At 48.9% G+C, this 21,362-nt stretch overlaps 2 protein-coding genes and 2 pseudogenes across 4 annotated transcripts in view; 2 read left to right on the forward strand and 2 right to left on the reverse strand.

Annotated features, from left to right (window-relative positions):
- LOC144098485 (sodium-dependent nutrient amino acid transporter 1-like) overlaps positions 1-21,362 on the forward strand; it is a 59,127-nt gene that overhangs the window by 8,222 nt on the left and 29,543 nt on the right. The window lies entirely within an intron of this gene.
- LOC144096939 (uncharacterized) lies at positions 594-20,005 on the reverse strand. Of its 2 annotated transcripts, none has more exons than XR_013306876.1 (2): positions 19,602-20,005; positions 594-1,095 (listed from the first exon to the last, which is right to left on the reverse strand). XR_013306876.1 is itself a non-coding variant. In XM_077629747.1 (2 exons), exons 1-2 carry the CDS (start codon positions 19,780-19,782, stop codon positions 602-604), a joined length of 621 nt encoding a protein of 206 aa, XP_077485873.1. In that variant the 5' UTR covers positions 19,783-19,996; the 3' UTR covers positions 594-601. The 2 variants fall into 2 exon arrangements, 1 of the variants encoding a protein (XP_077485873.1); XM_077629747.1 differs by having other exon boundaries at positions 19,656-19,996.
- LOC144099589 (U1 spliceosomal RNA) lies at positions 10,086-10,235 on the reverse strand (annotated as a pseudogene).
- Positions 14,979-15,128, forward strand: LOC144099632 (U1 spliceosomal RNA; annotated as a pseudogene).

The following is a 21,362-nucleotide window of genomic DNA, read 5'->3' on the forward strand; positions in this document are numbered from 1 at the left end:
TCTCATATATCGTTGGACACCTGAACCGCGCCGTAAGGTAAGGGATAAAGGAGGGAGTGAAAGAGGAAAGGAAGAAATAGGTGCCGTAGTGGAGGGCTTCGGAATAATTTCGACCACGTGGGGATCTTTAACGTGCTCTGACATCGCACAGCGCACGGGCACCTTAGCGTTTTTCCTCCATAAAAACGCAGCCGCCGCGGTCGGGTTCGAATAAATGTTCAGCAAGGGCATGAGTCCCCGCGCTTCGCGAGCTTCTTTTCAAAGCCGTTTAAAGACGTGAAGGAACGATCTGGGCAACTATAGAATAAAAACAGAACGCGGGTGAGGTTAAAGAGAAGGTAGCCTCGTCTTGCATCGATGTATCGCAGGTCACCATCACCAGCCGGTCTACGTTCAATGGAGAACAAAGGCCTCTCGCGATGATTTCCTCTTCTTTCCACCTTACTTCCAATCAGCTCCCGGCTACTTTTTCGTCCCTTTCGAACTCTTTGTCTCCAAAAGAGACCACTGGTTGCAATTTTTCAGTGTTACATGCTCAACCCAAGCCCACTTCCTCCTGCTTGAATGCATTAACTCACCGGCACCCACTTGTTAACAGCTGTCAAAGTACTTTATTTGTCAAATTATCCGCGCCTTTTTTCACTAATTGCCAATCTAGCGAACCCGAGTTGTTCAGGGAACCGCGCCAGGAGGGTTTCTGAACGTTCGCCCACGTTTCCAGATTTTCCGCGGCGGATCTTGGCGCCAGGGTGACGTCCTTGACGTCTTCCATTTCGGTCACCAGGCCTTCGGACGTGTCGTTGCTGCTCACATGAGGCGCATGCGCAAACACCGGCAAATGTAGGTCCGAGTCGATGTTCAGAGACCAGTCCTCGGGCAGCGGAGCCGACAGCGACGAGTGGTTGGTGTCGTTCCGGAGTGCGCGATGGTTTTCAGCAGCGCCTGTGGCAGCGGTTCTCCTGCCGCCGTGGTAAAGCGCGGCGAGATGGTTGAGCGCGGTTGCGAACAGAGTCTTTAGGACGCGCATGTTTGTGTGGTTGGCGTGTCTGTACACGCCGTTGCTGGGCATAAAGACGTCCATGCTTGCGATGATGCCTGCGTAAAACCCGGGAGACAAAAGCTGCGATTAATCCCGGAGAATGCAAAGATATCAGGCCATAGAGCATGCTTTTGAGGAGAGCAGTTGTGCTTTTAGGGCACGCCTGAAGTTCCGAGTCTTTTGAGGGAACGGAATGCTCTCTTTCCTTTCGACTTCTCGAGCTTCAGGAATAACGTAAGCGCCCGACTGTACCGATCAAACGAAAGCCCCGAACCCTGAAGACTGGTCCGCGCCTGAAGACCAAGGCTCAACTTTGTCCACTGCAAGTTAGCGCAGAATTAAAGGTCATCGCGAAAGCTGTGTTGTGGATGTTGTAGTCTATTGTTACGAAGGGTGCATATGTGTATGACAGCCTACAGGGAGTTTTTTTTTCTCTTTTAGGAGGTTCAAAATGTTAAAAAAAATTGGAGGACGCTTAAGCTTCGCCTTTAAGAGTGGAACGCGACAGCGTGTTGCAGCACTGCCAGGGAATCCACGGAACGCCATCGCCCGTTCGGCGCGACGCCTTGCCCGTTAGACAAATCGCTCTGCTACGTACGGTGAAGCGTAGCGTGGAGCGGCAAACCACGCAGCCGAAACGCGCGGGACTCAAGTTGCAGTCGTAGTTCGTCGGCACATCGTTCTCGACAAACCCGATGCCACGAACGCCAGCATAGCTTCCGCGCCGAACGAACGGGCAGCAAGCCGCAAGCCTCGTGGTGAACGCGCTTTGGATGTGCGCTGCGTTGTCCGCCGCTCACCGCGTGATTCCTGCGTACCCGCACGGCCCCACTGCGCCCGAACGAGACGAGCGGGAGGCGCTGCCGTCGCACGCTATCTGTTGGAACAGTGGCGTACATTGCGAGGAGGAGGAATTTTTCGCTCAGGGCCAACGCCAACGACACCGGCTTTTCTGCAATACGGGGCCCTTAACGCTATCGCGTTACAATCCCAGAAGCATTAATAAATAAACGCTGAGGCGCCCGTGTGCTGTGCGATGCCAGTGCAGGTTAAAGATCCCCAGGTGGTCGAAATTATCTGGAGCCCTCTACTACGACACCTCTTTGTCCCTTTCTATTTTCACTCCCTCCTCTATACGCTAATTAATAGAATTCCGCCCACATTTACGTCCTACATAAAGGACACTACTAACTTCCTGTCCGATATCGTTGATCTTGTCATTCCTCAGGGGTCTTTGCTTGTCATTCTCGACGTCACTTCACTCTATACGAACATTCCGCATGCAGATGGTATCCGGGCAGTCGTGGCCGTCTACAATGAAGCTCGCATTGAAAAGAGAGTGGACGGTGGTACACTGGCCACCTTACTTAAACTGATATTAGAACTTAACAACTTTGAGTTTGTGGGAAAGCATTATGTTCATATTAGTGGCACTTCTATGGGCACGCGCATTGGGCCTAATTATGCAAACATATTTATAGGTTTGTTGGAAACCGAATCTTTTATTAAGCCGGTCATTAGTACCATTTTACTATAGGCGTTACATTGATGACATATTTCTTATTTGGCCCCATGGAGAAAACGAGCTGCTTTCATTTATAGCCGATTTCAACAATCTGCATTATTCTATATCATTCTCCCATACGTACTCTAGATGTAAAGTGAATTTTCTTGACGTCACCGTTTCGCTTCACGAAGACAGATTGACTACAACGGTGTGCCGAAAACCTACTGACCGCCAGCGATATTTGCACTTTGTATAGTAGCCATGTCAAACATGTTAAAATCAGCATCCCCTACAGTCAAACACTTCGGTTCAAACGTATCTGCTCGAAACAATCTGACTTTAAAAGCAACTGCGCCACACTTCGTAGCACGCTCATTAAACAAAATTACCCCCTCAGCTGATCGATGACGCCATAGAGCGCGCAGATACACAATCCCGAAGGATTCTACTCGCTAAAGAAAAACCAGATACTTCCCACTCGAATACCATCCAACCTTGTCCTCACTCATTCTGCATCCGCGCCAAAAGTTTCGGAAATCTTAAAAAAACACTATAATATTCTCATGCAAAGTGTTCGCCTGAAGGAAATATTCGTAGAACCACCAAGGGCTGTTTATAGAAGATCGAGAAATCTACGGGACATACTAACTTCTTCAAAAACTAGTCAAGAGCCGCTGTAAAGTTTGTCCGCATATGACTACGTCTCAGACAGAGCGTCAGCAGTACGGGTTCTAACTTTTGAATTAAAAATTCAGGGTGACTTCACCTGCGATAGTGCGAACGTCATTTACCTACTCCAGTGTACCATATGTAACCTTCAGTATGTCGGCCAGACAGAAACCCCCTTTAGATTACGCTTCAATAACCACAGAGCCCATGTTAAATCCCTCCCAAACCTGCCCCTACCAAGACATGTCCAGCTCCCAGGCCATTCATTTGATCACATTGCAGCTACTATTCTAGAATCTGCATTTAAATCTAATCACGACCGAGAAATTAGAGAGTCTTTCCTCATCTATAAGATTAATACAGTATCTTCTGGTTTGAACGAAAGCACGGGGAAATTGAGCACCCTACCAGTTCAAACACCCTGATATCCACCGATGTTAAGTGCTACTCTGTTCGTGCTCTTTCTTCATGTATATCGCACCCCGCGTTTGCGTTTAATCGCGCCTGTATGTTTAACTTGCTGCTCCATCATATAGCTAAAATTTCGCTACGTTTATCTTTTTACCTCACCGCACGGGTATGCATCATATTTATTCGTTTCTTGTGCTCGGAGAGAACAGGCAGATAGCGTCATGAGATATTTTGTCAGGATGTAATAAGAGCTAATACTGTTACCGTTTATGCTGCTTTATCGTGACCTGTGCTGTTTGGTGACGGTATTTTTTAGTGTTTTTAGAGTGTACAACTTCTGGCTTCTTAAGATTTTGCTGTCCAGTAATTCTGGTTTCTCATCTTTGCACTGTAAGCATGACACGTTTAATCATCTGTCATCGCATTCTGTAGCTAAGAGTGTTAACGCACTAAATTTCGCAACGTAGCCCTCCTGTTCAGCCATTGTGACCCACATTCGCGTTCTAGTCACGTGTGTGATACGTTTTTAATCTTCTGTGCATTATATGTTTGTACTTTTTTCTGCACGCTCCGTCATATTCTGTGTCCTCCGTTCCTATTCTGTTATTCTGATGAAGGCCGTTCCACGGCCGAAACGTCGAATTACATTGTATATATATATATATATATATATATATATATATATATATATATATATATATATATATATATATATATATATATATATATATATATATATATATATATATATATATATATATATATATATATATATATATATATATATATATATATATATATATATATATATATATATATATATATATATATATATATATTTTCTTTAAGCGATTTATTAATCTAAGTATTATTATCCCACTGATAAGCATAACACATTATAAAAAAAAATTAACGCTCCCCTATGCACCTTGGTTTCGGTGACTGTTGGCTCCCTTCATAAATTTGTCAAACGGGCCCCTCATTTCCTTTAACTTGTCTGCGAATAGCTTAACGAGGGTCTCGGTTCTGGCAGTCTTGATGTCATAGGTAGCATAAGAGGGCTCTCGCACAGTTTCCGCCCTCGCCGTTAGATGACGTTCTACGTCACGCTCGCGGTATTACAGGACGTGCTATGTCCGCCGCTATGGTCGAGGGTGGCGCTGGTGAACACTCTCAAGGCTCGCTTACACCCAGTAAACATAAATTCCCACGAGAGCAGCAGATTGGACAGCCGTCGCCGTAGCTCAGTTGGTAAGAGCACCGGACGCGATATTCGGAGGTCGTGGGTTCGGATCCCACCGGCGGCATGGTTATTTTTTCTGCTGCTTTATAAGTAATTTTCTTTAAGCGATTTATTAATCTAAGTATTATTATCCCACTGATAAGCATAACACATTAAAAAAAAAATTAACGTTCCCCTATGCACCTTGGTTTCGGTGACTGTTGGCTCCCTTCATAAATTTGTCAAACGGGCCCCTCATTTCCTTTAACTTGTCTGCGAATAGCTTAACGAGGGTCTCGGTTCTGGCACTCTTGATGTCATAGGTAGCATAAGAGGGCTCTCGCACAGTTTCCGCCCTCGCCGTTAGATGACGTTCTACGTCACGCTCGCGGTATTACAGGACGTGCTACGTCTGCCGCTATGGTCGAGGGTGGCGCTGGTGAACACTCTCAAGGCTCGCTTACACCCAGTAAACATAAATTCCCACGAGAGCAGCAGATTGGACAGCCGTCGCCGTAGCTCAGTTGGTAAGAGCACCGGACGCGATATTCGGAGGTCGTGGGTTCGGATCCCACCGGCGGCATGGTTGTTTTTTCTGCTGCTTTATAAGTAATTTTCTTTAAGCGATTCATTAATCTAAGTATTATTATCCCACTAATAAGCATAAAACATTAAAAAAAAAATTAACGTTCCCCTATGCACCTTGGTTTCGGTGACTGTTGGCTCCCTTCATATATATATATATATATATATATATATATATATATATATATATATATATATATATATATATATATATACTATTAACACAGATATATGCACCACCTTGACACGCTCGCAATATATATATATATATATATATATATATATATATATATATATATATATATATATATATATATTGCGAGCATGTCAAGGTGGTGCATATATCTGTGTTAATAGTATATATATATATATATATATATATATATTGCGAGCGTGTCAAGGTGGTGCATATATCTGTGTTAATAGTGAACGTACTGTTTATAATAAATAATAATTGGTTTTTGGGGAAAGGAAATAGCGCAGTATCTGTCTCGTATATCGTTGGGCACCTGAACCGCGCCGTAAGGGAAGGGATAAAGGAGGGAGTTAAAGAAGAAAGGAAGAATGAGGTGCCGTAGTAGAGGGCTCCGGAATAATTTCGACCACCTGGGGATCTTTAACGTGCACTGACATCGCACAGCACACGGGCGCCTTAGCGTTTTTCCTCCATAAAAACGCAGCCGCCGCGGTCGGGTTCGAACCCGGGAACTCCGGATCAGTAGCCGAGCGCCCTGACCACTGAGCCATCGCGGCGGGGTTTATGAATAAGCAGTGGTTATGGCTATCACGCTCTTATGCAAAGTGAATCACACACACGCAAAAGTTAATTGTAGACTACGAAAGAAAACCACGCAGTAGCAGATTCAACAAAGGTGACAGTTTCACACATTTCTTGAAAGCAAGACAATTTATAAAATAATGTGAGTCAATTTTTTTCTACCATTAAACAGTGAAACTCCTACACATTTCACTGGTCTGTTTCAACAACACCCCATACACGAGGTGAGCAGTGTATGTCAAAATCTTCTGACAGTTGTTATGCTTTCATATATTTATCTCTTATATACTGCCACTGCTTTGTCGCAGTAGCAACAGAGGAGCAAGTTAATGCCCAAACATACTCGAAACTGTCGTTGACAGGAAAGCTTGACATTCTCATTAGAACTGCCCGAGTGGCAGTGTTTGGCGATTATGAAACTCCAGCTCTAAATAAGCAATTCTGACTGTTGGAAAAGCAATCGAGATGTAGAGTATCCGGGTGTACAGATAGCGCTTGAAATGTTACAACCGCTGTGAGAACGTAACGAATGTTCGCAAGGTGCCGAATTTCTCAGCAGATGAGCTGCGAAACATGACATATTTTAGCTTAACTAACTTTAATTCACTGTCTGAAACATCTCTGGTACCACCCTTTTTTGTTAGAACACCAGGTTTGCGGATTTTCACGCGGTAGTGGCAGTTTTGTCTTCCGAACGGCCCGCCGCCGCATTGCGCTCTGTGCAGCCGAACGGGAGAGTGCGACCCAACATGTTAGGTCTTCTCGATTTGGCTGCACTTTCTGCACCAGTTCAGGAAGTGCGGCACTCTCGCACTCGATTTGACAGTGCAGAGCATGTGCCACCTGCACTTCGGCACTCGATTTGGCCTCGTGCTGCACGAGTTCTTCTGCACTGCTGCACTAGCCTCCCGGCGAGTTCTATTCTCGTGCAAGTAGTGCAAGGTGCTTGGCGCGCTCCGTAGCAGACGGCTCCGCGGCCGCTTGTTTTAGTGAGCGGCGTTGAGACCATGGTTGAGAGGGCCGCGTACCCGTGAAAGACGCGGCATCTGCGCCGGGCCCGCACCAAACAGCTGAAATGATAGTGCGCGTACGTGTGTGTATGCGCGCGTGTCTGTGTACGCGCGTAAGCGACTGGCCGGCATGGCGCACGTCGTGCGTACTGCGTATGTATTCTCGTCTTTCTGTCCAGCCTCGCACATTGTTTACACCAGTTCTCTTTTGTGTGCAATTATTATAGACGCAGCACGATGGAGCGCTTCCATAAAGAGGCAGATTGTGAGATGTTTTATAATACGTGGGCGATCGCAACGTTTGTGACTCGCTGCGACGTCAGTACCTCCGCTTACTACAGCGACTGGGCTTGATCGCGGTTGCGCCGTCAGCTCACACCTTCGCCTGCCAGTTAGCCTCTGACCGTCACGTCGCGGTCACAGTCCGCCGAAAGTGAACTCGATTGAGTTGAGTCCAAATATAGATCAGGAAACGTTTGGCGGACAACCGCAGTCACTTTTCGATAGAACGGAAGCAGCCTGAATCACGCGTATCGACTGTAAAAGATCGCCTCGAGGGGTAGTCTGAATAACCTCTCGAATTCATTGTTGCCTCTTCAAAGTACCCGTTGAATCAGTGACGGTCGACCGCAGCCTGCGTCACTTTGCACAATGCAACGGAAAGAACGGTGTCAAATTCTTCACCACCTTTAGAATTAACAAATTTTATAGCCGCCTCACGAGATGTGCCACTTCGAGCAAATCTGCATAGCATTCAATGCAGCGAGCACAATCTCGCGCATATGTGAAAACACGCGACCAACACCAACACATGGCCGCAGCTGACGAAAGTTTCTGCACTTTTGCACTCGATTTGGCCGCTGCACCGACAGCACTAGTGTCTGGCTACACACGCGCCTCAAAACTGGCACTACACTGACACGGCACTTTTGTGAACTAGTGCAGAAAGTGCAGCCAAATCGAGGAGAGCTGTTGCCGTCGCGGGCAGTGTCCCCACCCTGAAAGCGGAGGTGAGCGGGCATCGAGGCACCCTAGCGCCTCCCGCTCGTCTCGTTCGGCACGGCGATGCTACGGGAAATGAGTTAAAAATTACCGACTCCCAGTCTGCGTGTCGCCTCTTCCTCTCTGGCAGACTTCCACACTCCGTCGCTCCCATTCTGACTACCCCACAAGTGCAAAATTCCACATGCAAGCACCACATCACTTGGACTCCTGGGCACGAGGGGCTCGAGGGAAACGAGGCCGCGGACAGTCTAGCTCGAGGATGTACTAACCGAGCGACTAACCTCCCCGACCTCACCCCTCTCCCCTCTACGTACGGCGAGCGCCTCCTCCTTCTCCGAACACAAAGACAAGTCTATCCCCCACCACACCGTAAGCTAACGGCGGCAGAGGCGAGGGAATGGCGACAACTGCAGACGAACACCTTTCCTAACCTACACAAGTACCACATCATCTTCCCCGACAGATATGACAGCATCTGCCCCTGGTGTGGCGGAATTCCAACAACATATCATGTAACATGGGGCTGCTCCGGTCCCAAGGCCCCCGAACTAGACAAACATCACTCCGAGGAACAGTGGGAGTCTGCCCTGCTCAACTCTGACTTGGCGATATCCCTGATATCCCAAGCAAGAGCAACTGCGGTGGACATTGGCGTCCTGAAATAAGGACTCCACCCAAAATCTGAATTTTCGCTTCTCTATCCTACCTTTTTGGAATAAATGTTTTCTGCTACTACTCGTTCGGGCGCAGTGGGGCCGTGCGGGCACGCAGGAATCACGCGGTGAGCGGCGAACAACGCAGCGCACATCCAAAGCGCGTTCACCACGAAGCTTGCGGCTTGCTGCCCGTTCGTTCGGCGCGGAAGCAATGCTGGCGTTCGTGGCATCCGGTTTTTCGAGAACGATGTGTCGACGAACTACCACTGCAACTTGAGTCCCGCGCGTTTCGGCAAGGCGCCTGGCAGCGCTTCTGCGTGGCTTGCCGCTCCGCGCGTCCGTTTCACCGTACGTAGCCGAGCGATTTGTCTAACGGGCAAGGCGTCGCGCCGAACTGGCGATGGCGTTCCGTGGACTCTGGCAGTGCTGCGACACACTTTAAAGGCGAAGCTTAAGCGTCCTCCAATTTTTTTTGATCATCCTGATGCCTTCTCCTGTTGAATGGGTGCAGTATGGATTGGCGAGTAATTGTGCAGGCAGGCACTGGCAAGTTTTCTTTGCATCCAGTCCTGAAGACAGTGTACGTGTGGTGAACGGAAAATAAGGCGAACTTGTGGTATGGCAGGGCAGCATTTGCCGCGCGGATCTGAATCTGTGAGAGGAAAAATTCGAGAGAGACTTCCGCTCCGCCTTAGGGATATGTCAGGATGGCACTAATGGGCCCCTTTAGCGGTTTGGGATCCTGTTTGCAAATCACTTCATAGACATCGTTATTAAGGCGAAAGCTTTTAACGGCTTATACTCGCGGTGTTCGTCCATGACACTCTTCAACTCGATAAGAAAAAAAATCCTTGTGCACGACGAGATTCGAACCACCATCCTTCCGTTCCGCAGCATTGCGTGCTAACGAGAATGACTACGCTACTTCCTGCCAACGCATATGTAGTTCTTGTCTAGGACGCAGGAGAGTGTTTTGCGGAAAGGCATTGATTCAGATGGATGCCTCCCAAATGCCCTCCCAAATGATAAAGTTACTGCGCTTTATCATCAAAGTGCACCTGAATTTCTGTTTTCTCACGTACCTGTCGGCACCCGAACGACGCCGCAAAGGAAGAGAGGAGTGTAAGAAGAAAGGGACTGCAGCGCTTCGGAGGCACTTCGTACAACAATGTGTGGGACCATTCTGATTTTGGAATTTCATAAAGGGGGCTGGCGCGAACGCCGAGCCCCCACTACCAAAAATTATATGCCCCATCTACCCCATTTAGGAGTAGTGGCGTGCTTCAGCCCAGCAGGCCTCGGCACGGGGCCCCGGCCTTGTTGATCGCCGGTGACCCAGCACCAGGTAAGTATGCGTAAAAACCGACCGAAATCGGATGTCATGCAATTCATGCCTCTGTTCAGTACCAGTGGCCAATATACTTCTTATGGTGTTCCTTTTTCCGCATTAAGCGCAATTTTGTTAAAAAGCAACAGCGGGACGGGGAGGGACCGCTGACAGGAAGGAGTAACTGAAGTTAACCTAATAAATTATTTTAACAGCAAGAAACAAAATAAATTAGGTGTTAGATGTGTTCGCACCTTGCGACTAGAGTTGCGGGTGAGGCGGTGATCATGTAGTTCGCAGCTACCCGTCTTTAAGCTTTTTTTTTTCAATTGAAAGAAAAAAATACATTTTTTGAAAATTGGTTTTTGGGGAAAGGAAATGGCGCAGTATCTGCGACGTATCGGTGGACACCTGAACCGCGGGCCGTAAGGGAAGGGATAAAGGAGGGAGCGAAAGTATAGAGGAAGAAAGAGGTGCCATAGTGGAGGGCTCCGGATTAATTTCGACTACATGGGGATCTCTAAAGTGCACTGACACCGCACAGCACATGGGCGCATTAGCGTTTCGCCTCTATCGAACGCAGCCGCCGCGGTCGGGTTCGAACCCGGGAACTCCGGATCAGTGGCCGAGCGCCCAAACCACTGAGCTACCGCGGCGGGTAAGGTTAGGACGCTCGGCTACTGATCCGGAGTACCCGGGTTCGAACCCGACCGCGGTGGCCGCGTTTCGATGGAAGCGAACGCAAAGTCGCCCATGTGCTGTGCGGTGTCAGTGCACTTTAGAGATCCCCATGTAGTCGAAATTAATCCGGAGCATTCCACTATGGCACCTCTTTCTTCCTTTATACTTTCGCTCCCTCATTTATCCCTTCCCTTACGGCGCGCGGTTCAGGTGTCCACCGATATGTCATTATATTATTATTATTATTATTATTATTATTATTATTATTATTATTATTATTATTATTATTATTATTATTATTATTATTATTATTATTATTATTATTATTATTATTATTACTGCGCCATTTCCTTTCCCCAAAAAACGGTTTTCATTTTATATTCCTCTACGGTACCCTTTTTTTCTTTTCCCCTTCGTTCACTTCCTCCTTTATCCCTTCCCTCACGGCGTGGTTCGGGTGTCCACCGATATATGTGAAATAGTTACTGCGGCGTTTCCTTTCCTGATAGGATAAGAGAACTTTTATTGTCCAACAGAAGAAGGGTAGCCAGAAGGCTACCTACCTAGACGACGGCCGAAAGGTGTTGACTCTCGGCGGCTGCTTCGGCCAATCGGAACGTTGTAGCTTAGTCGCCGGTTTGGAGCTCAGTCGTAAGGTCTCCCATTGGTCTTTCGTCGTTATGCCTCCTCCCTCCCGGGGGACATGAGGACATTCCCATAGTACGTGGTCCAAGGTGGCCCTAAGTTCGCAGTTAGCACATTTTTCTCAAAATTGCCCTGCGTACGTGAGACTCCAGAGGGCCGGTTTTGGAAAGGCGTATAAGTTTGTAACCGGCATATCCGTCGCGGTGGCTCAGTGGTTAGGGCGCTCGCCTACTGATCCAGAGTTCCCGCGTTCGAACCCGACCGCGGCGGCTGCGTTTTTATGGGGGCGAAACGCTAAGGCGCCCGTGTGCTGTGCGATGTCAGTGCACGTTAAAAATCCCCAGGTGGTCGAAATTATTCCGGAGGCCTCCACTACGGCACCCCTTTCTTCCTTTCTTCTTTCACTCCCTCTTTATACCTTCCCTTACGGCGCGTTTCAGGTGTCCAACGAAGATGAGACAGATACTGCGCCATTTCCTTTCCCCAAAAACCAATTATTATTATTGTAACTAGCGCCAGCTGATGGCTTGGTATCTGGTCAAAGATCTATCCGCTGGTGGAAGTCTAGCTCGTTGCGAACGGTAGTGCTGTGTAGTAGTAATAGTAGTAGTAGTAGTAGTAGTAGTAGTAGTTAGTAGTTAGTAGTAGTAGTAGTAGTTAGTAGTTAGTAGTAGTTAGTAGTTAGTAGTAGTAGTAGTAGTAGTAGTAGTAGTAGTTCATTAAAATAACAATAAAAAGGAAGGATAAAATTTTTGCGAGCCCCGGCATCTGCCATCGATACTGAAGCACAAGAGCTGGGGCAGCGGAAATAAAAGATAGCAGGCAGAATGAAGAAATGAAATGAAAGCAGTGAGGGGACAGGAAGAGAGGATAGAGGGAGGGGTAATATACATAAACTATTTACACAATAAGATACGTGTACAGGTTGCGCGCGTCATTAGTCCATGATGAAGCACTGTGTAATTTCTCTGAAACAAATCTAGGAGTCGGGACTCAGACACATACCTACGTAGCAGCTTTCCTACGGGACCGCAGAGCGGAAATCAAACTAGGCCCTATAGAGTCCCCCTCCTTTCCCCTGGGCAGCAGGAGGACACCCCAGGGGGTAAGTCTTATCTCCCCTACTTTTCAACATCACTCTCATTCCCATGGCTCGCAAGCTAGAGCGCATCCCAAACCTCTCCCACTCCTATGCAGACGACATTACCTTATGGACCACCATGGGCAACGTTGGGACCATGGAAGAAACCCTTCAAGCAGGTGCGGACGCGGTAGTGGAGTGCGCAGCCTCTATAGGCCTCGCATGCTCCTCTGCTAAGTCTGAACTCTTGCTGCTCCACCCGATCCCGAACCGCAACAGCAAAGAAAACACCTCCATACACGTTGAAGTCAATGGTCTACCAGTGCCAGAGGTTGAAAAGATACGCATCCTAGGCATGTTCTTACAAAACAATGGACGCAACACTGAGACCATCTCCAAACTAACAATCACGACATATCAAACCATACGACTGATTAGAAGAATAGCCAACAAGCACCGAGAGATGCGTGAATATGTCCTAAGGCGGCTGGTGCAGGCATTCGTGATTACTCCCTTCCCTACCTCTACCTCACAAAGGCAGAAAAGGAGAAGGTAGATTCACTAATATGACAGGCATACAAGTCAGCCTTAAATCTCCCACAACGAGCTCCCACCACTCATCTCCTACGCATGGGAGTACACAATACGCTACAAGAACTAACTGAAGCTCATCGCACGGCTCAGATTGACAGACTCTCCTCCACAAATACAGGCAGACACATTGTCGCCTCTCTAAAGATTCAACCAACAGGTCCACCCCTAAACAACACCCTCGCCGTTCCAACACACATCAGGGACAGACTGATAGTTCATCCTATGCCCAAAAAACGTACACCCAGTTCACAACTAGGCCACACGCGAAGCTCGTGCCAAGGCTTTACACAAAGCTCACGCAAACGACAAAGACGCGGTCTACGTGGACGAGGCAGAGTACACCCACAATTCGGCCTACGCCATCACCGTAGCATCGCATGACCTCAAACACAGCCTCGTGCTCGATTAAGGCAACAAACTCACTTGAAGCCGAAGAAGTAGCCATAGCGTTTGCCATTTCCTCCTCCGCTGCCACACTCATTTTGAGTGACTCTAAAACAGCATCTAAAACAGCAATCACGAATTTTTCACGGGAACAGATTCATTCTACCACCTGAAAAATTCTCAATTCTTGCTCCACAGAACCCCGACCAGTTCAAATTGTTTGGGTGCCAGCCCACGCAGGCAACCCCGGCAACGAAGTGGCCCACTCTCTTGTTCAAGCGTACGTCAACCGAGCAGGCCACACCGTAGAGCGGCTCGTCACCTATCATGAAATAACCCTCCACTACAGGGAGCAAAGTCTCGTCTATCCCCCACCACACATCTCCCTCTCGAAAGAACAACAAACTACCTGGAGACAGCTCCAGGCTTGCACATTCCCTTCGCCGGCTTTGTTAGCCCTTATCCACCCAGGCCAATACAGACCCGAATGCTCTCTTCGTGGGGCTCCGAGAGCCAACTTTGACCACATTTTCTATCTCTGTCGAGAATTCCAACCACCATCTCGCTGGAACCTCACGGACAAAGAGGGTTGGGAGAACGCGGTCTCAAGCTCCGAACCAGCCTCACAAAGGCGGCTGGTAGAGTGGGGCTGGAGTGGTCGGCGCACGTGATGGACTGTTGGCCACCACCCGGGATCAAGAGCCCGACCAACCCTAGGCAGTGACTCATCCATAAGGCTCATCAATAAAGTTTTCACCTACCTACCTGGTCGCTCGGCCACTGATCCGGAGCTCCCGGGTTCGAACCCGACCGCGGCGGCTACTTTCGATGGAGGCGAAACGCTAAGGCACACGTGTGCTGTGCGCTGTCAGTGCACATCAGAGATCCCCATGTAGTCGAAATTATTCCGGAGCCCTCCACTACGGCACCTCTTTCTTCCTTTCTTGTTTCACTCTCTCCTTTATTTTATGCCTTCCATTACGGCGCGCGGTTAGGTGTCCACCGATATGTGAGAGATACTGCGCCATTTCCTTTCCCCAAAAACCAATTATCAAAAAAAATTTTTTTTCATTCCATGAAAAAAAAAAAAGCTTAAAGACGGGTAGCTGCGAACTACATGGTCGACGCCCCACACGCAACTCGATTTAGTCGCAAGGTGCGAACACATCTAACACCTAATTTATTTTGTTTCTTGTTGTTAAAATAATTTATTAGGTTAACTTCAGTTACTCCTTCCTGTCAGCGGTCCCTCCCCGTCCCGCTGTTGCTTTTTAACAAAATTGCGCTTAATGCGGAAAAAGGAACACCATAAGAAGTATATTGGCCACTGGTACTGAACAGGGGCATGAATTGCATGACATCCGATTTCGGTCGGTTTTTACGCATACTTACCTGGTGCTGGGTCACCGGCGGTCAACAAGGCCGGGGCCCCGTGCCGAGGCCTGCTGGGCTGAAGCACGCCACTACTCCTAAATGGGGTAGATGGGGCATATAATTTTTGGTAGTGGGGGCTCGGCGTTCGCGCCAGCCCCCTTTATGAAATTCCAAAATCAGAATGGTCCCACACATTGGTGTACGCAGTGCCTCCGAAACGTTTGTTTCACTCCTCTGTTGCTATATGGCGTCGTTCGGGTGTCGAGAGGTACGTGAGAAAACAAATTCAGGGACCCTTTGTTGACCTAAAGCGCGGTAATTAAGTACAAAATTGTTCGTTCGTTTTTTTGGGGAAAGGAAATGGCGCAGTATCTGTCTCATATATCTTTGGAGACCTGAACCGCGCCGTAAGGGAAGGGATAAAGGAGGGAGTGAAAGAAGAAAGGAAGAATAGGTGCCGTAGTGGAGGGCTCCGGCATAATTTCGACCACCTGGGGATCTTTAACGTGCACTGACATCGCACAGCACACGGGCGCCTTAGCGTTTTTCCTCCATAAAAACGCAGCCGCCGCGGTCGGGTTCGAACCCGGGAACTCCGGATAAGTAGTCGAGCGCCCTAACCACTGAGCCACCGCGGCGGGTGCGGGATGGAGCCGAGGTCTCGAATTTTTCCTCTCGCTGATACAGATCCGCGCGACAAATGCTGCCCTGCCATACCACAAGTTCGCCTTCTTTTCCGTTCACCAGACGTACACTGTATTCAGGACTGGATGCAAAGAAAACTTGCCAGTGCCTGCCTGCAGAATTACTCGCCAATCAATACTGCACCCAGTCAACAGGAGCAGGCATCAGGATGATTAAAAAATTGGAGGACGCTTAAGCTTCGCCTTTAAGAGTGGAACGCGACACTGTTTCAGCACTGCCAGGGAGCCCACGGAATGCCATCGCCCGTTCGGCGCGACGCCTTGCCCGTTAGACAAATCGCTCTGCTACGTACGGTGAAACGGAGCGCGGAGCGGCAAACTGACATCACACGCGCCGTGGTGGCTCAGTCGTTAGAGCGCTCGGCTACTGTTCCGGAGTACCCGGGTTCGAACCCCGACCACGGCGGCCATGTTTCGATGGAGGCGAAACGCAAAGACGCCTGTGTGCTATGCGATGTCAGTGAAGATATCTTATACCTGATTTAATATCTGCTGCGGGTATTAAACAAATTTTTGGAATATGGCGGAGTGCTTGGCTTGAAGCAGTCTGGCACAGGTGAGCCCGGTATTGCACTGCCTCCGGGATCGGCCCAGGGCATATTAGCGTGCGCCTTTTCTCTCTATATTTACACTCCTATCCATAAACTCCTACTTTTAGCACGCGGCAGCGAGCGTGGCTCGGCTTGAGCCAGTAGGCAGGCCCGTGCACTTTCCTTTTTGACGCGACAGCGTTAAGGAGCTCGTGTCGCAGAGAAGCCGGTGTCGGCGTCGGCGGCGTTATCCGCCCGCGAAAAATCCTCCTCCTCGCACTCCTCCGCCTCCTGCTTTTTCTGCCCTTACGTAGTGGTACGGGTTTCCAGCGAGAATTGTGAGACAGGCGTCATTTCCCTTCCTTAAAAGCAATTTTCATTTCATTTTCCTTCCCTTACTGTCCGGTTCGGGTGTCCACCGAGATATGTGAAACAGGCTTCCTTTCTTTAAATTTTCCAGCGGGCCACGTGTCGCGCCGAACGGGCGATGGCGTTCCGTGCACCACTTGGCAACGCTGCAACACGCTGTCGCGTCTCGCTCTTAAAAACGAAGCTTAAGCGTCCTCCAAATTTTGGTAGCATTCGCCCTGCGCACGGTGACTTCAAAGGCGACAAAACTATGCATAGCATCGGGTAGAGAGCATTTTCTTTCTTCCTATCAGCACAACATGTCAGTGCACTGTAAAGATCGCCAGGTGGTCGAAATTATTTCGGAGCCCTCCACTACGACACCTCTCTCTTTCGTCTCTCAGTCTCTCCTTTATCCCTTCCCTTACGGCGTGGTTCAGGCGTTAGCCGAGATGTGAGACAGATACTGCGCCATTTCCTTCCCCCCAAAAAAAAACAAATTTCATTTTTTATGACATCGCACAGCACACTAGCGCCTTTTGCATTTCGCCTCAATTGAAACGCGGCTGCAGCGGCCGGTTCGAACCCGGGTACTCCGGCTCAGTAGCCGAGACCATTAACTGAGCTGTTGTCGTTGCGACTGCAGGAAGAATGAAAAGGAAAGTGCACAGGGGAAGAAGGGGGAGGGGGGGGGATGTCCACTGGTTCAAGTTCAGCCCTAATCGCTGCCACATGCAGATAGTAGGGGCGTTAAAAGAGATGGAACAGGAGATTGAAAGACAAGACACGCGTCGCAAGAACCGCGTCATCTGACACGACGATGACGGTTTAGCAACAGATACCCCCGGTGACAAGCAGCCCCTGCCGCATGTGCGAGATCCCTTAGATCCCAGCCCCGTGCTGCCAGGAAGCCGCCTCCCTATTCTGCTACGCTCCTGAGTTACCGCTGAATTGTACAATTTATATCAAAAGCACAATGTGTAGAGCTAGCGCTGATCGATTACGTTAGCCCGGGTGTAATCACCGATAAATTCTTTTAACCTGAACACCTCGAAGTTCACGGCAGTTTTTGCGCTTAGCCCCTCTGCAGAAACTGCCTCTGCGCCCTGAATTCGATCACGTGACCTGATGCTCATGATAAGAAACCAAATGCCACGTTTCCTTAATTAGCCACACTACGTGTAAAATGCAAGCGCCAGGTGACACCTCCAGACCTGCGCGAGTGTCTCGTGACTGTGTGAGCAGTCGAATCCTTTGTCTCGCGACTGTAGCTTGTGATTCAGACCGAGTAGCGAGCGCCCATGCTGCTGTAAGACGACAAAATTTGTAGGACGCTTAAGCTTCGCCTTTAAGAGCAGCATGCGACAGCGTGTTGCAGCATTGCCAAGGAATCCACAGAACGCCATCGTCCTTCGGTGCGACCCCTTGCCCGGACAATTTAAGGAAATGAAACACATCTTGGTGGACAGCGGAACCGCGCCGTAAGGCAAGGAAAATGAAAATCAAATTTGTTAAGGAAAGGAAAGGACGCCTGTCGCACATATCTCGGTGGACACCCGTACCGCGCCGTAAGGGAAGGAAAATACCTTCCCTTACGGCGCGATTCAGGTGTCCACCGAGATGCGCCATTTTTCGCTCACAGACAAAGACGCCGACGACATCGCCTTTTCCGCGATACGAGCTCCTTAACGCTGTCGCGTTAAAATGGGGTTTTTGAGGTTACGAGGAGCTTTATGCGGCACAGTATTACCAGCGGTGGCGGGCGTCAAAAAACAGGCGAATCATGCCATCTGGTAGTGAATAAATTATAATCGCTAACTTTTTAACTATCACCGATAGGCACCTGATAGCAAATAGAGGTTTGTAGCAGGCCGTTAGTACTAATCCCTTATCAGTATATAGTATTTAGAAAACGCGATTACCCTCAGCGCTATGGTATACGACTAGTTTAAGCCATCTCTGGTGCCACTCTAAAACCGCTTGCTTGCGGGCGAGCGCAGAGCGATGCCAATGAAATCGCCAAACTTCGTGACGAGCGTGTAACGTGACATTCTCTGCCCCGCCCACGCTGGAAAAGAGTAGTGGGGAGGAGCTGGCAGCGCCGTAGCACGGGCGGGGCTAAGATTGTCGCGTGGTGTTTGCGTCACGGAGTGTCGATATCTGATTGACGTCGCTTTGCACCCTCCCGTGAACGCGCGGTTTTTGAATGGCGCGAGAAATGGCACAAATTGGCAGAACCACAGCGGTGGGGATAATCGTGCTTTTGAAATTCTAAAAAATGATATTGCTATGATTAACGGCCGTTACAAATCTCTAGTTGCGATCAGATTAATCAGAAGTTCAGTGTTAGAATTTAGGTAATCGCTTCACTATAGTTGGCATAATTCGCCCCATTTTTTTACGTCCGCCAACACTGGTATTTGAAAAGTATGGACCTTCTAAAAAAACGATCCAGTATTGGTCTTGCTTAATGTCTCCTTGCTGGCTTTTAATAACGCGTTTCCTTAAGCTCATATAAGAAACGAAGGTGGCAGGCAAGATAGTTTACAAACTTCAGTAGCATCAGTACAAGGTTCAGTTGGATGTCAGGGATGACTTAACGAGAAACCCAATTTTGACCTGCATTGCAACTCATGCCTGCATCAGGTAGTGTTCAGGAAGCCCATCCCTGGTTGGCAGCCCATAGTAATACTGCAATCGTTGTACCGGCCTTGTCAAGGCATTATGGCGCTACAAACGAGTCGGCCTGTGCATACTTCTACTAGACTAGTGCTGGCGAAGTTCGTTTTCAAGACACGTAACTAAGACATTAACGCCGGTATAACGATTCCAGTATTACTATGCGCCGCCTCTGATTGCATATCTCGATGACAGCGATGGTTTTGTGATCGTTTGGTCAATTACGAACGGCGAAAATAACTGAATAAAAATTGGATCGTCATTACTTGAGCTTGGCGCATGATAGGCCCAGGTGCTCAGTATGTGCCACTGAACCCAACGGAGCGCAACACAGAAATGGGATCGATTTGTTATGCTATACTATATACCGACCCGGGTTACGCTGTGCGTAGGGAGTTGCTTCCGGCCTGTAGTCCTAAGACGCACCTATGAGCACCAACGCAGAGGATCCGATGAAGATGCCCAGGACGGCGCCGACAGCCTTCTGCCACAGCCGCGGTCCGGTCGACCGCGTGTCCACTGCCGGGGGGCCGGGCGCCACCGTTTCGGCCATGGACGGCACCTGTTTGGTGGGCGCCCGGGATGACCGGGCTGGCGGCGGACTCTTCTTCTTCCTCCTCCTCCTTTGGATTAGACTGGATGTGATTTGGCGGCTACAGGAAGACAACCTCGAAGATTAGCCACATGAGTTCTAACCTTAAAAAATGTCCACCGGAAATCTAATGCTGCAATGCGCACACTGTGGCATTCCTGTGGCAGACCTCCACCACGGCACCTCTTTCTTCCTTTATTCTCTCACTCTCTCCTTTATTCCTTCCCTTACGGCGCGGTTTGGCTGATTCTTTGAAATTTAGTTATTCCACCCAGAATGCCTTCTTTCCTCGATTTTCATTCCGATTTCCTCAAGATCTCTCAAAATTCGTGATTTTCTTTTACTCTCACTCTCCTTTATATTTATGATTCCTTTATATTTATGAGCCGCTTGAGATAAACCTGGATGAGTTCTTTCCTGTTTGTATCTGCACCAAGCCCTGGCCAATCCCCCACCGTGGGTATGTGCCATCATATTTGAGGCAACAACAACAACACGAGGCGTGATAGGCTGCGGCGACAGCATAAGCTGATGTCTTTGCGCCGCCGCGGGTCACTGCCATATTAATTTAGTTCATTTCGCTATGATGCGGCAAAGGACACCATCAAGGTCGAGCTTCACACAAACTCGATGAGCCGATTTGACCTCGGGAATTATTGCTTTCGCACTGAAAGGGCGCAATGAAGGGTCGTCTCACGTTCATGGAGCGTAACGGAACAGGGGGGTATTTTGAACCACCGCAGAAAGGTCGCATCAGACAAGGAGCGCTTGAGCAACAGAGTGCATGCTGTCTCATCCAGACGCCTTCGAAATGAAATTTTTTTATTTATTTAATTGGTTTTGTGGGAAAGGAAATGGCGCAGTATCTGTCTCATATATCTTTGGACACCTGAACCGCGCCGTAAGGGAAGGGATAAAGGAGGGAGTGAAAGAAGAAAGGAAGAAGAGGTGCCGTAGTGGAGGGCTCCATATTACTTGAGGAGAAGAAGAAGAAGAAGAAGAAGAAGAAGAAGAAGAAGAAGAAGAAGAAGAAGAAGAAGAAGAAGAAGAAGAAGAAGAAGAAGAAGAAGAAGAAGAAGAAGAAGAAGAAGAAGGGCTCCGGAATAATTTCGACCACCTGGGGATCTTTAACGTGCACTGACACCACACAGCACACGGGCGCCTTAGCGTTTTTCCTCCATAAAAACGCAGCCGCCGCGGTCGGGTTCGAACCCGGGAACTCCGGATCAGTAGCCGAGCGCTCTAACCACTGATCCACCGCGGCGGGTTATGTGCGGCTGAGTGGCGGGTTCTCAGTGGTTTCACTGGATTCAAAGCACTACTTGACAAGGAGGGAGCTGGCAGGGGGCGGGTTATTTACGCATCCCCAGAGGACGTGCACCTGAGTGGCGGGTTCTTCATGGTTTCACTAGATTCAATGTCGTTGGCAACGTTGTAGAGGAAAGGAAAGGCGCATTACTGGCTCCCTGGGTGCATGGACACCTCAATCGCGCTTCGAGGTCCTTTGGAGATGTGAGGTCAAGCACCCATCCCGTACGCTC

This window comes from Amblyomma americanum, chromosome 7, assembly GCF_052857255.1.
Source record: "Amblyomma americanum isolate KBUSLIRL-KWMA chromosome 7, ASM5285725v1, whole genome shotgun sequence".
Lineage (NCBI taxonomy): Eukaryota > Metazoa > Arthropoda > Arachnida > Ixodida > Ixodidae > Amblyomma > Amblyomma americanum.

What these genes read in the sequence shown, in the direction of transcription:
- LOC144096939 (XM_077629747.1), bottom strand. Translation starts at nt 19,782, where the DNA reads ATGGCCGAAACGGTGGCGCCCGGCCCCCCGGCAGTGGACACGCGGTCG. An exon ending in CTCTGCGTTGGTGCTCATAG is followed by an intron (nt 1,096 to 19,655) that starts GTGCGTCTTAGG and finishes GGTTTTACGCAG; the next exon opens with GCATCATCGCAAGCATGGAC.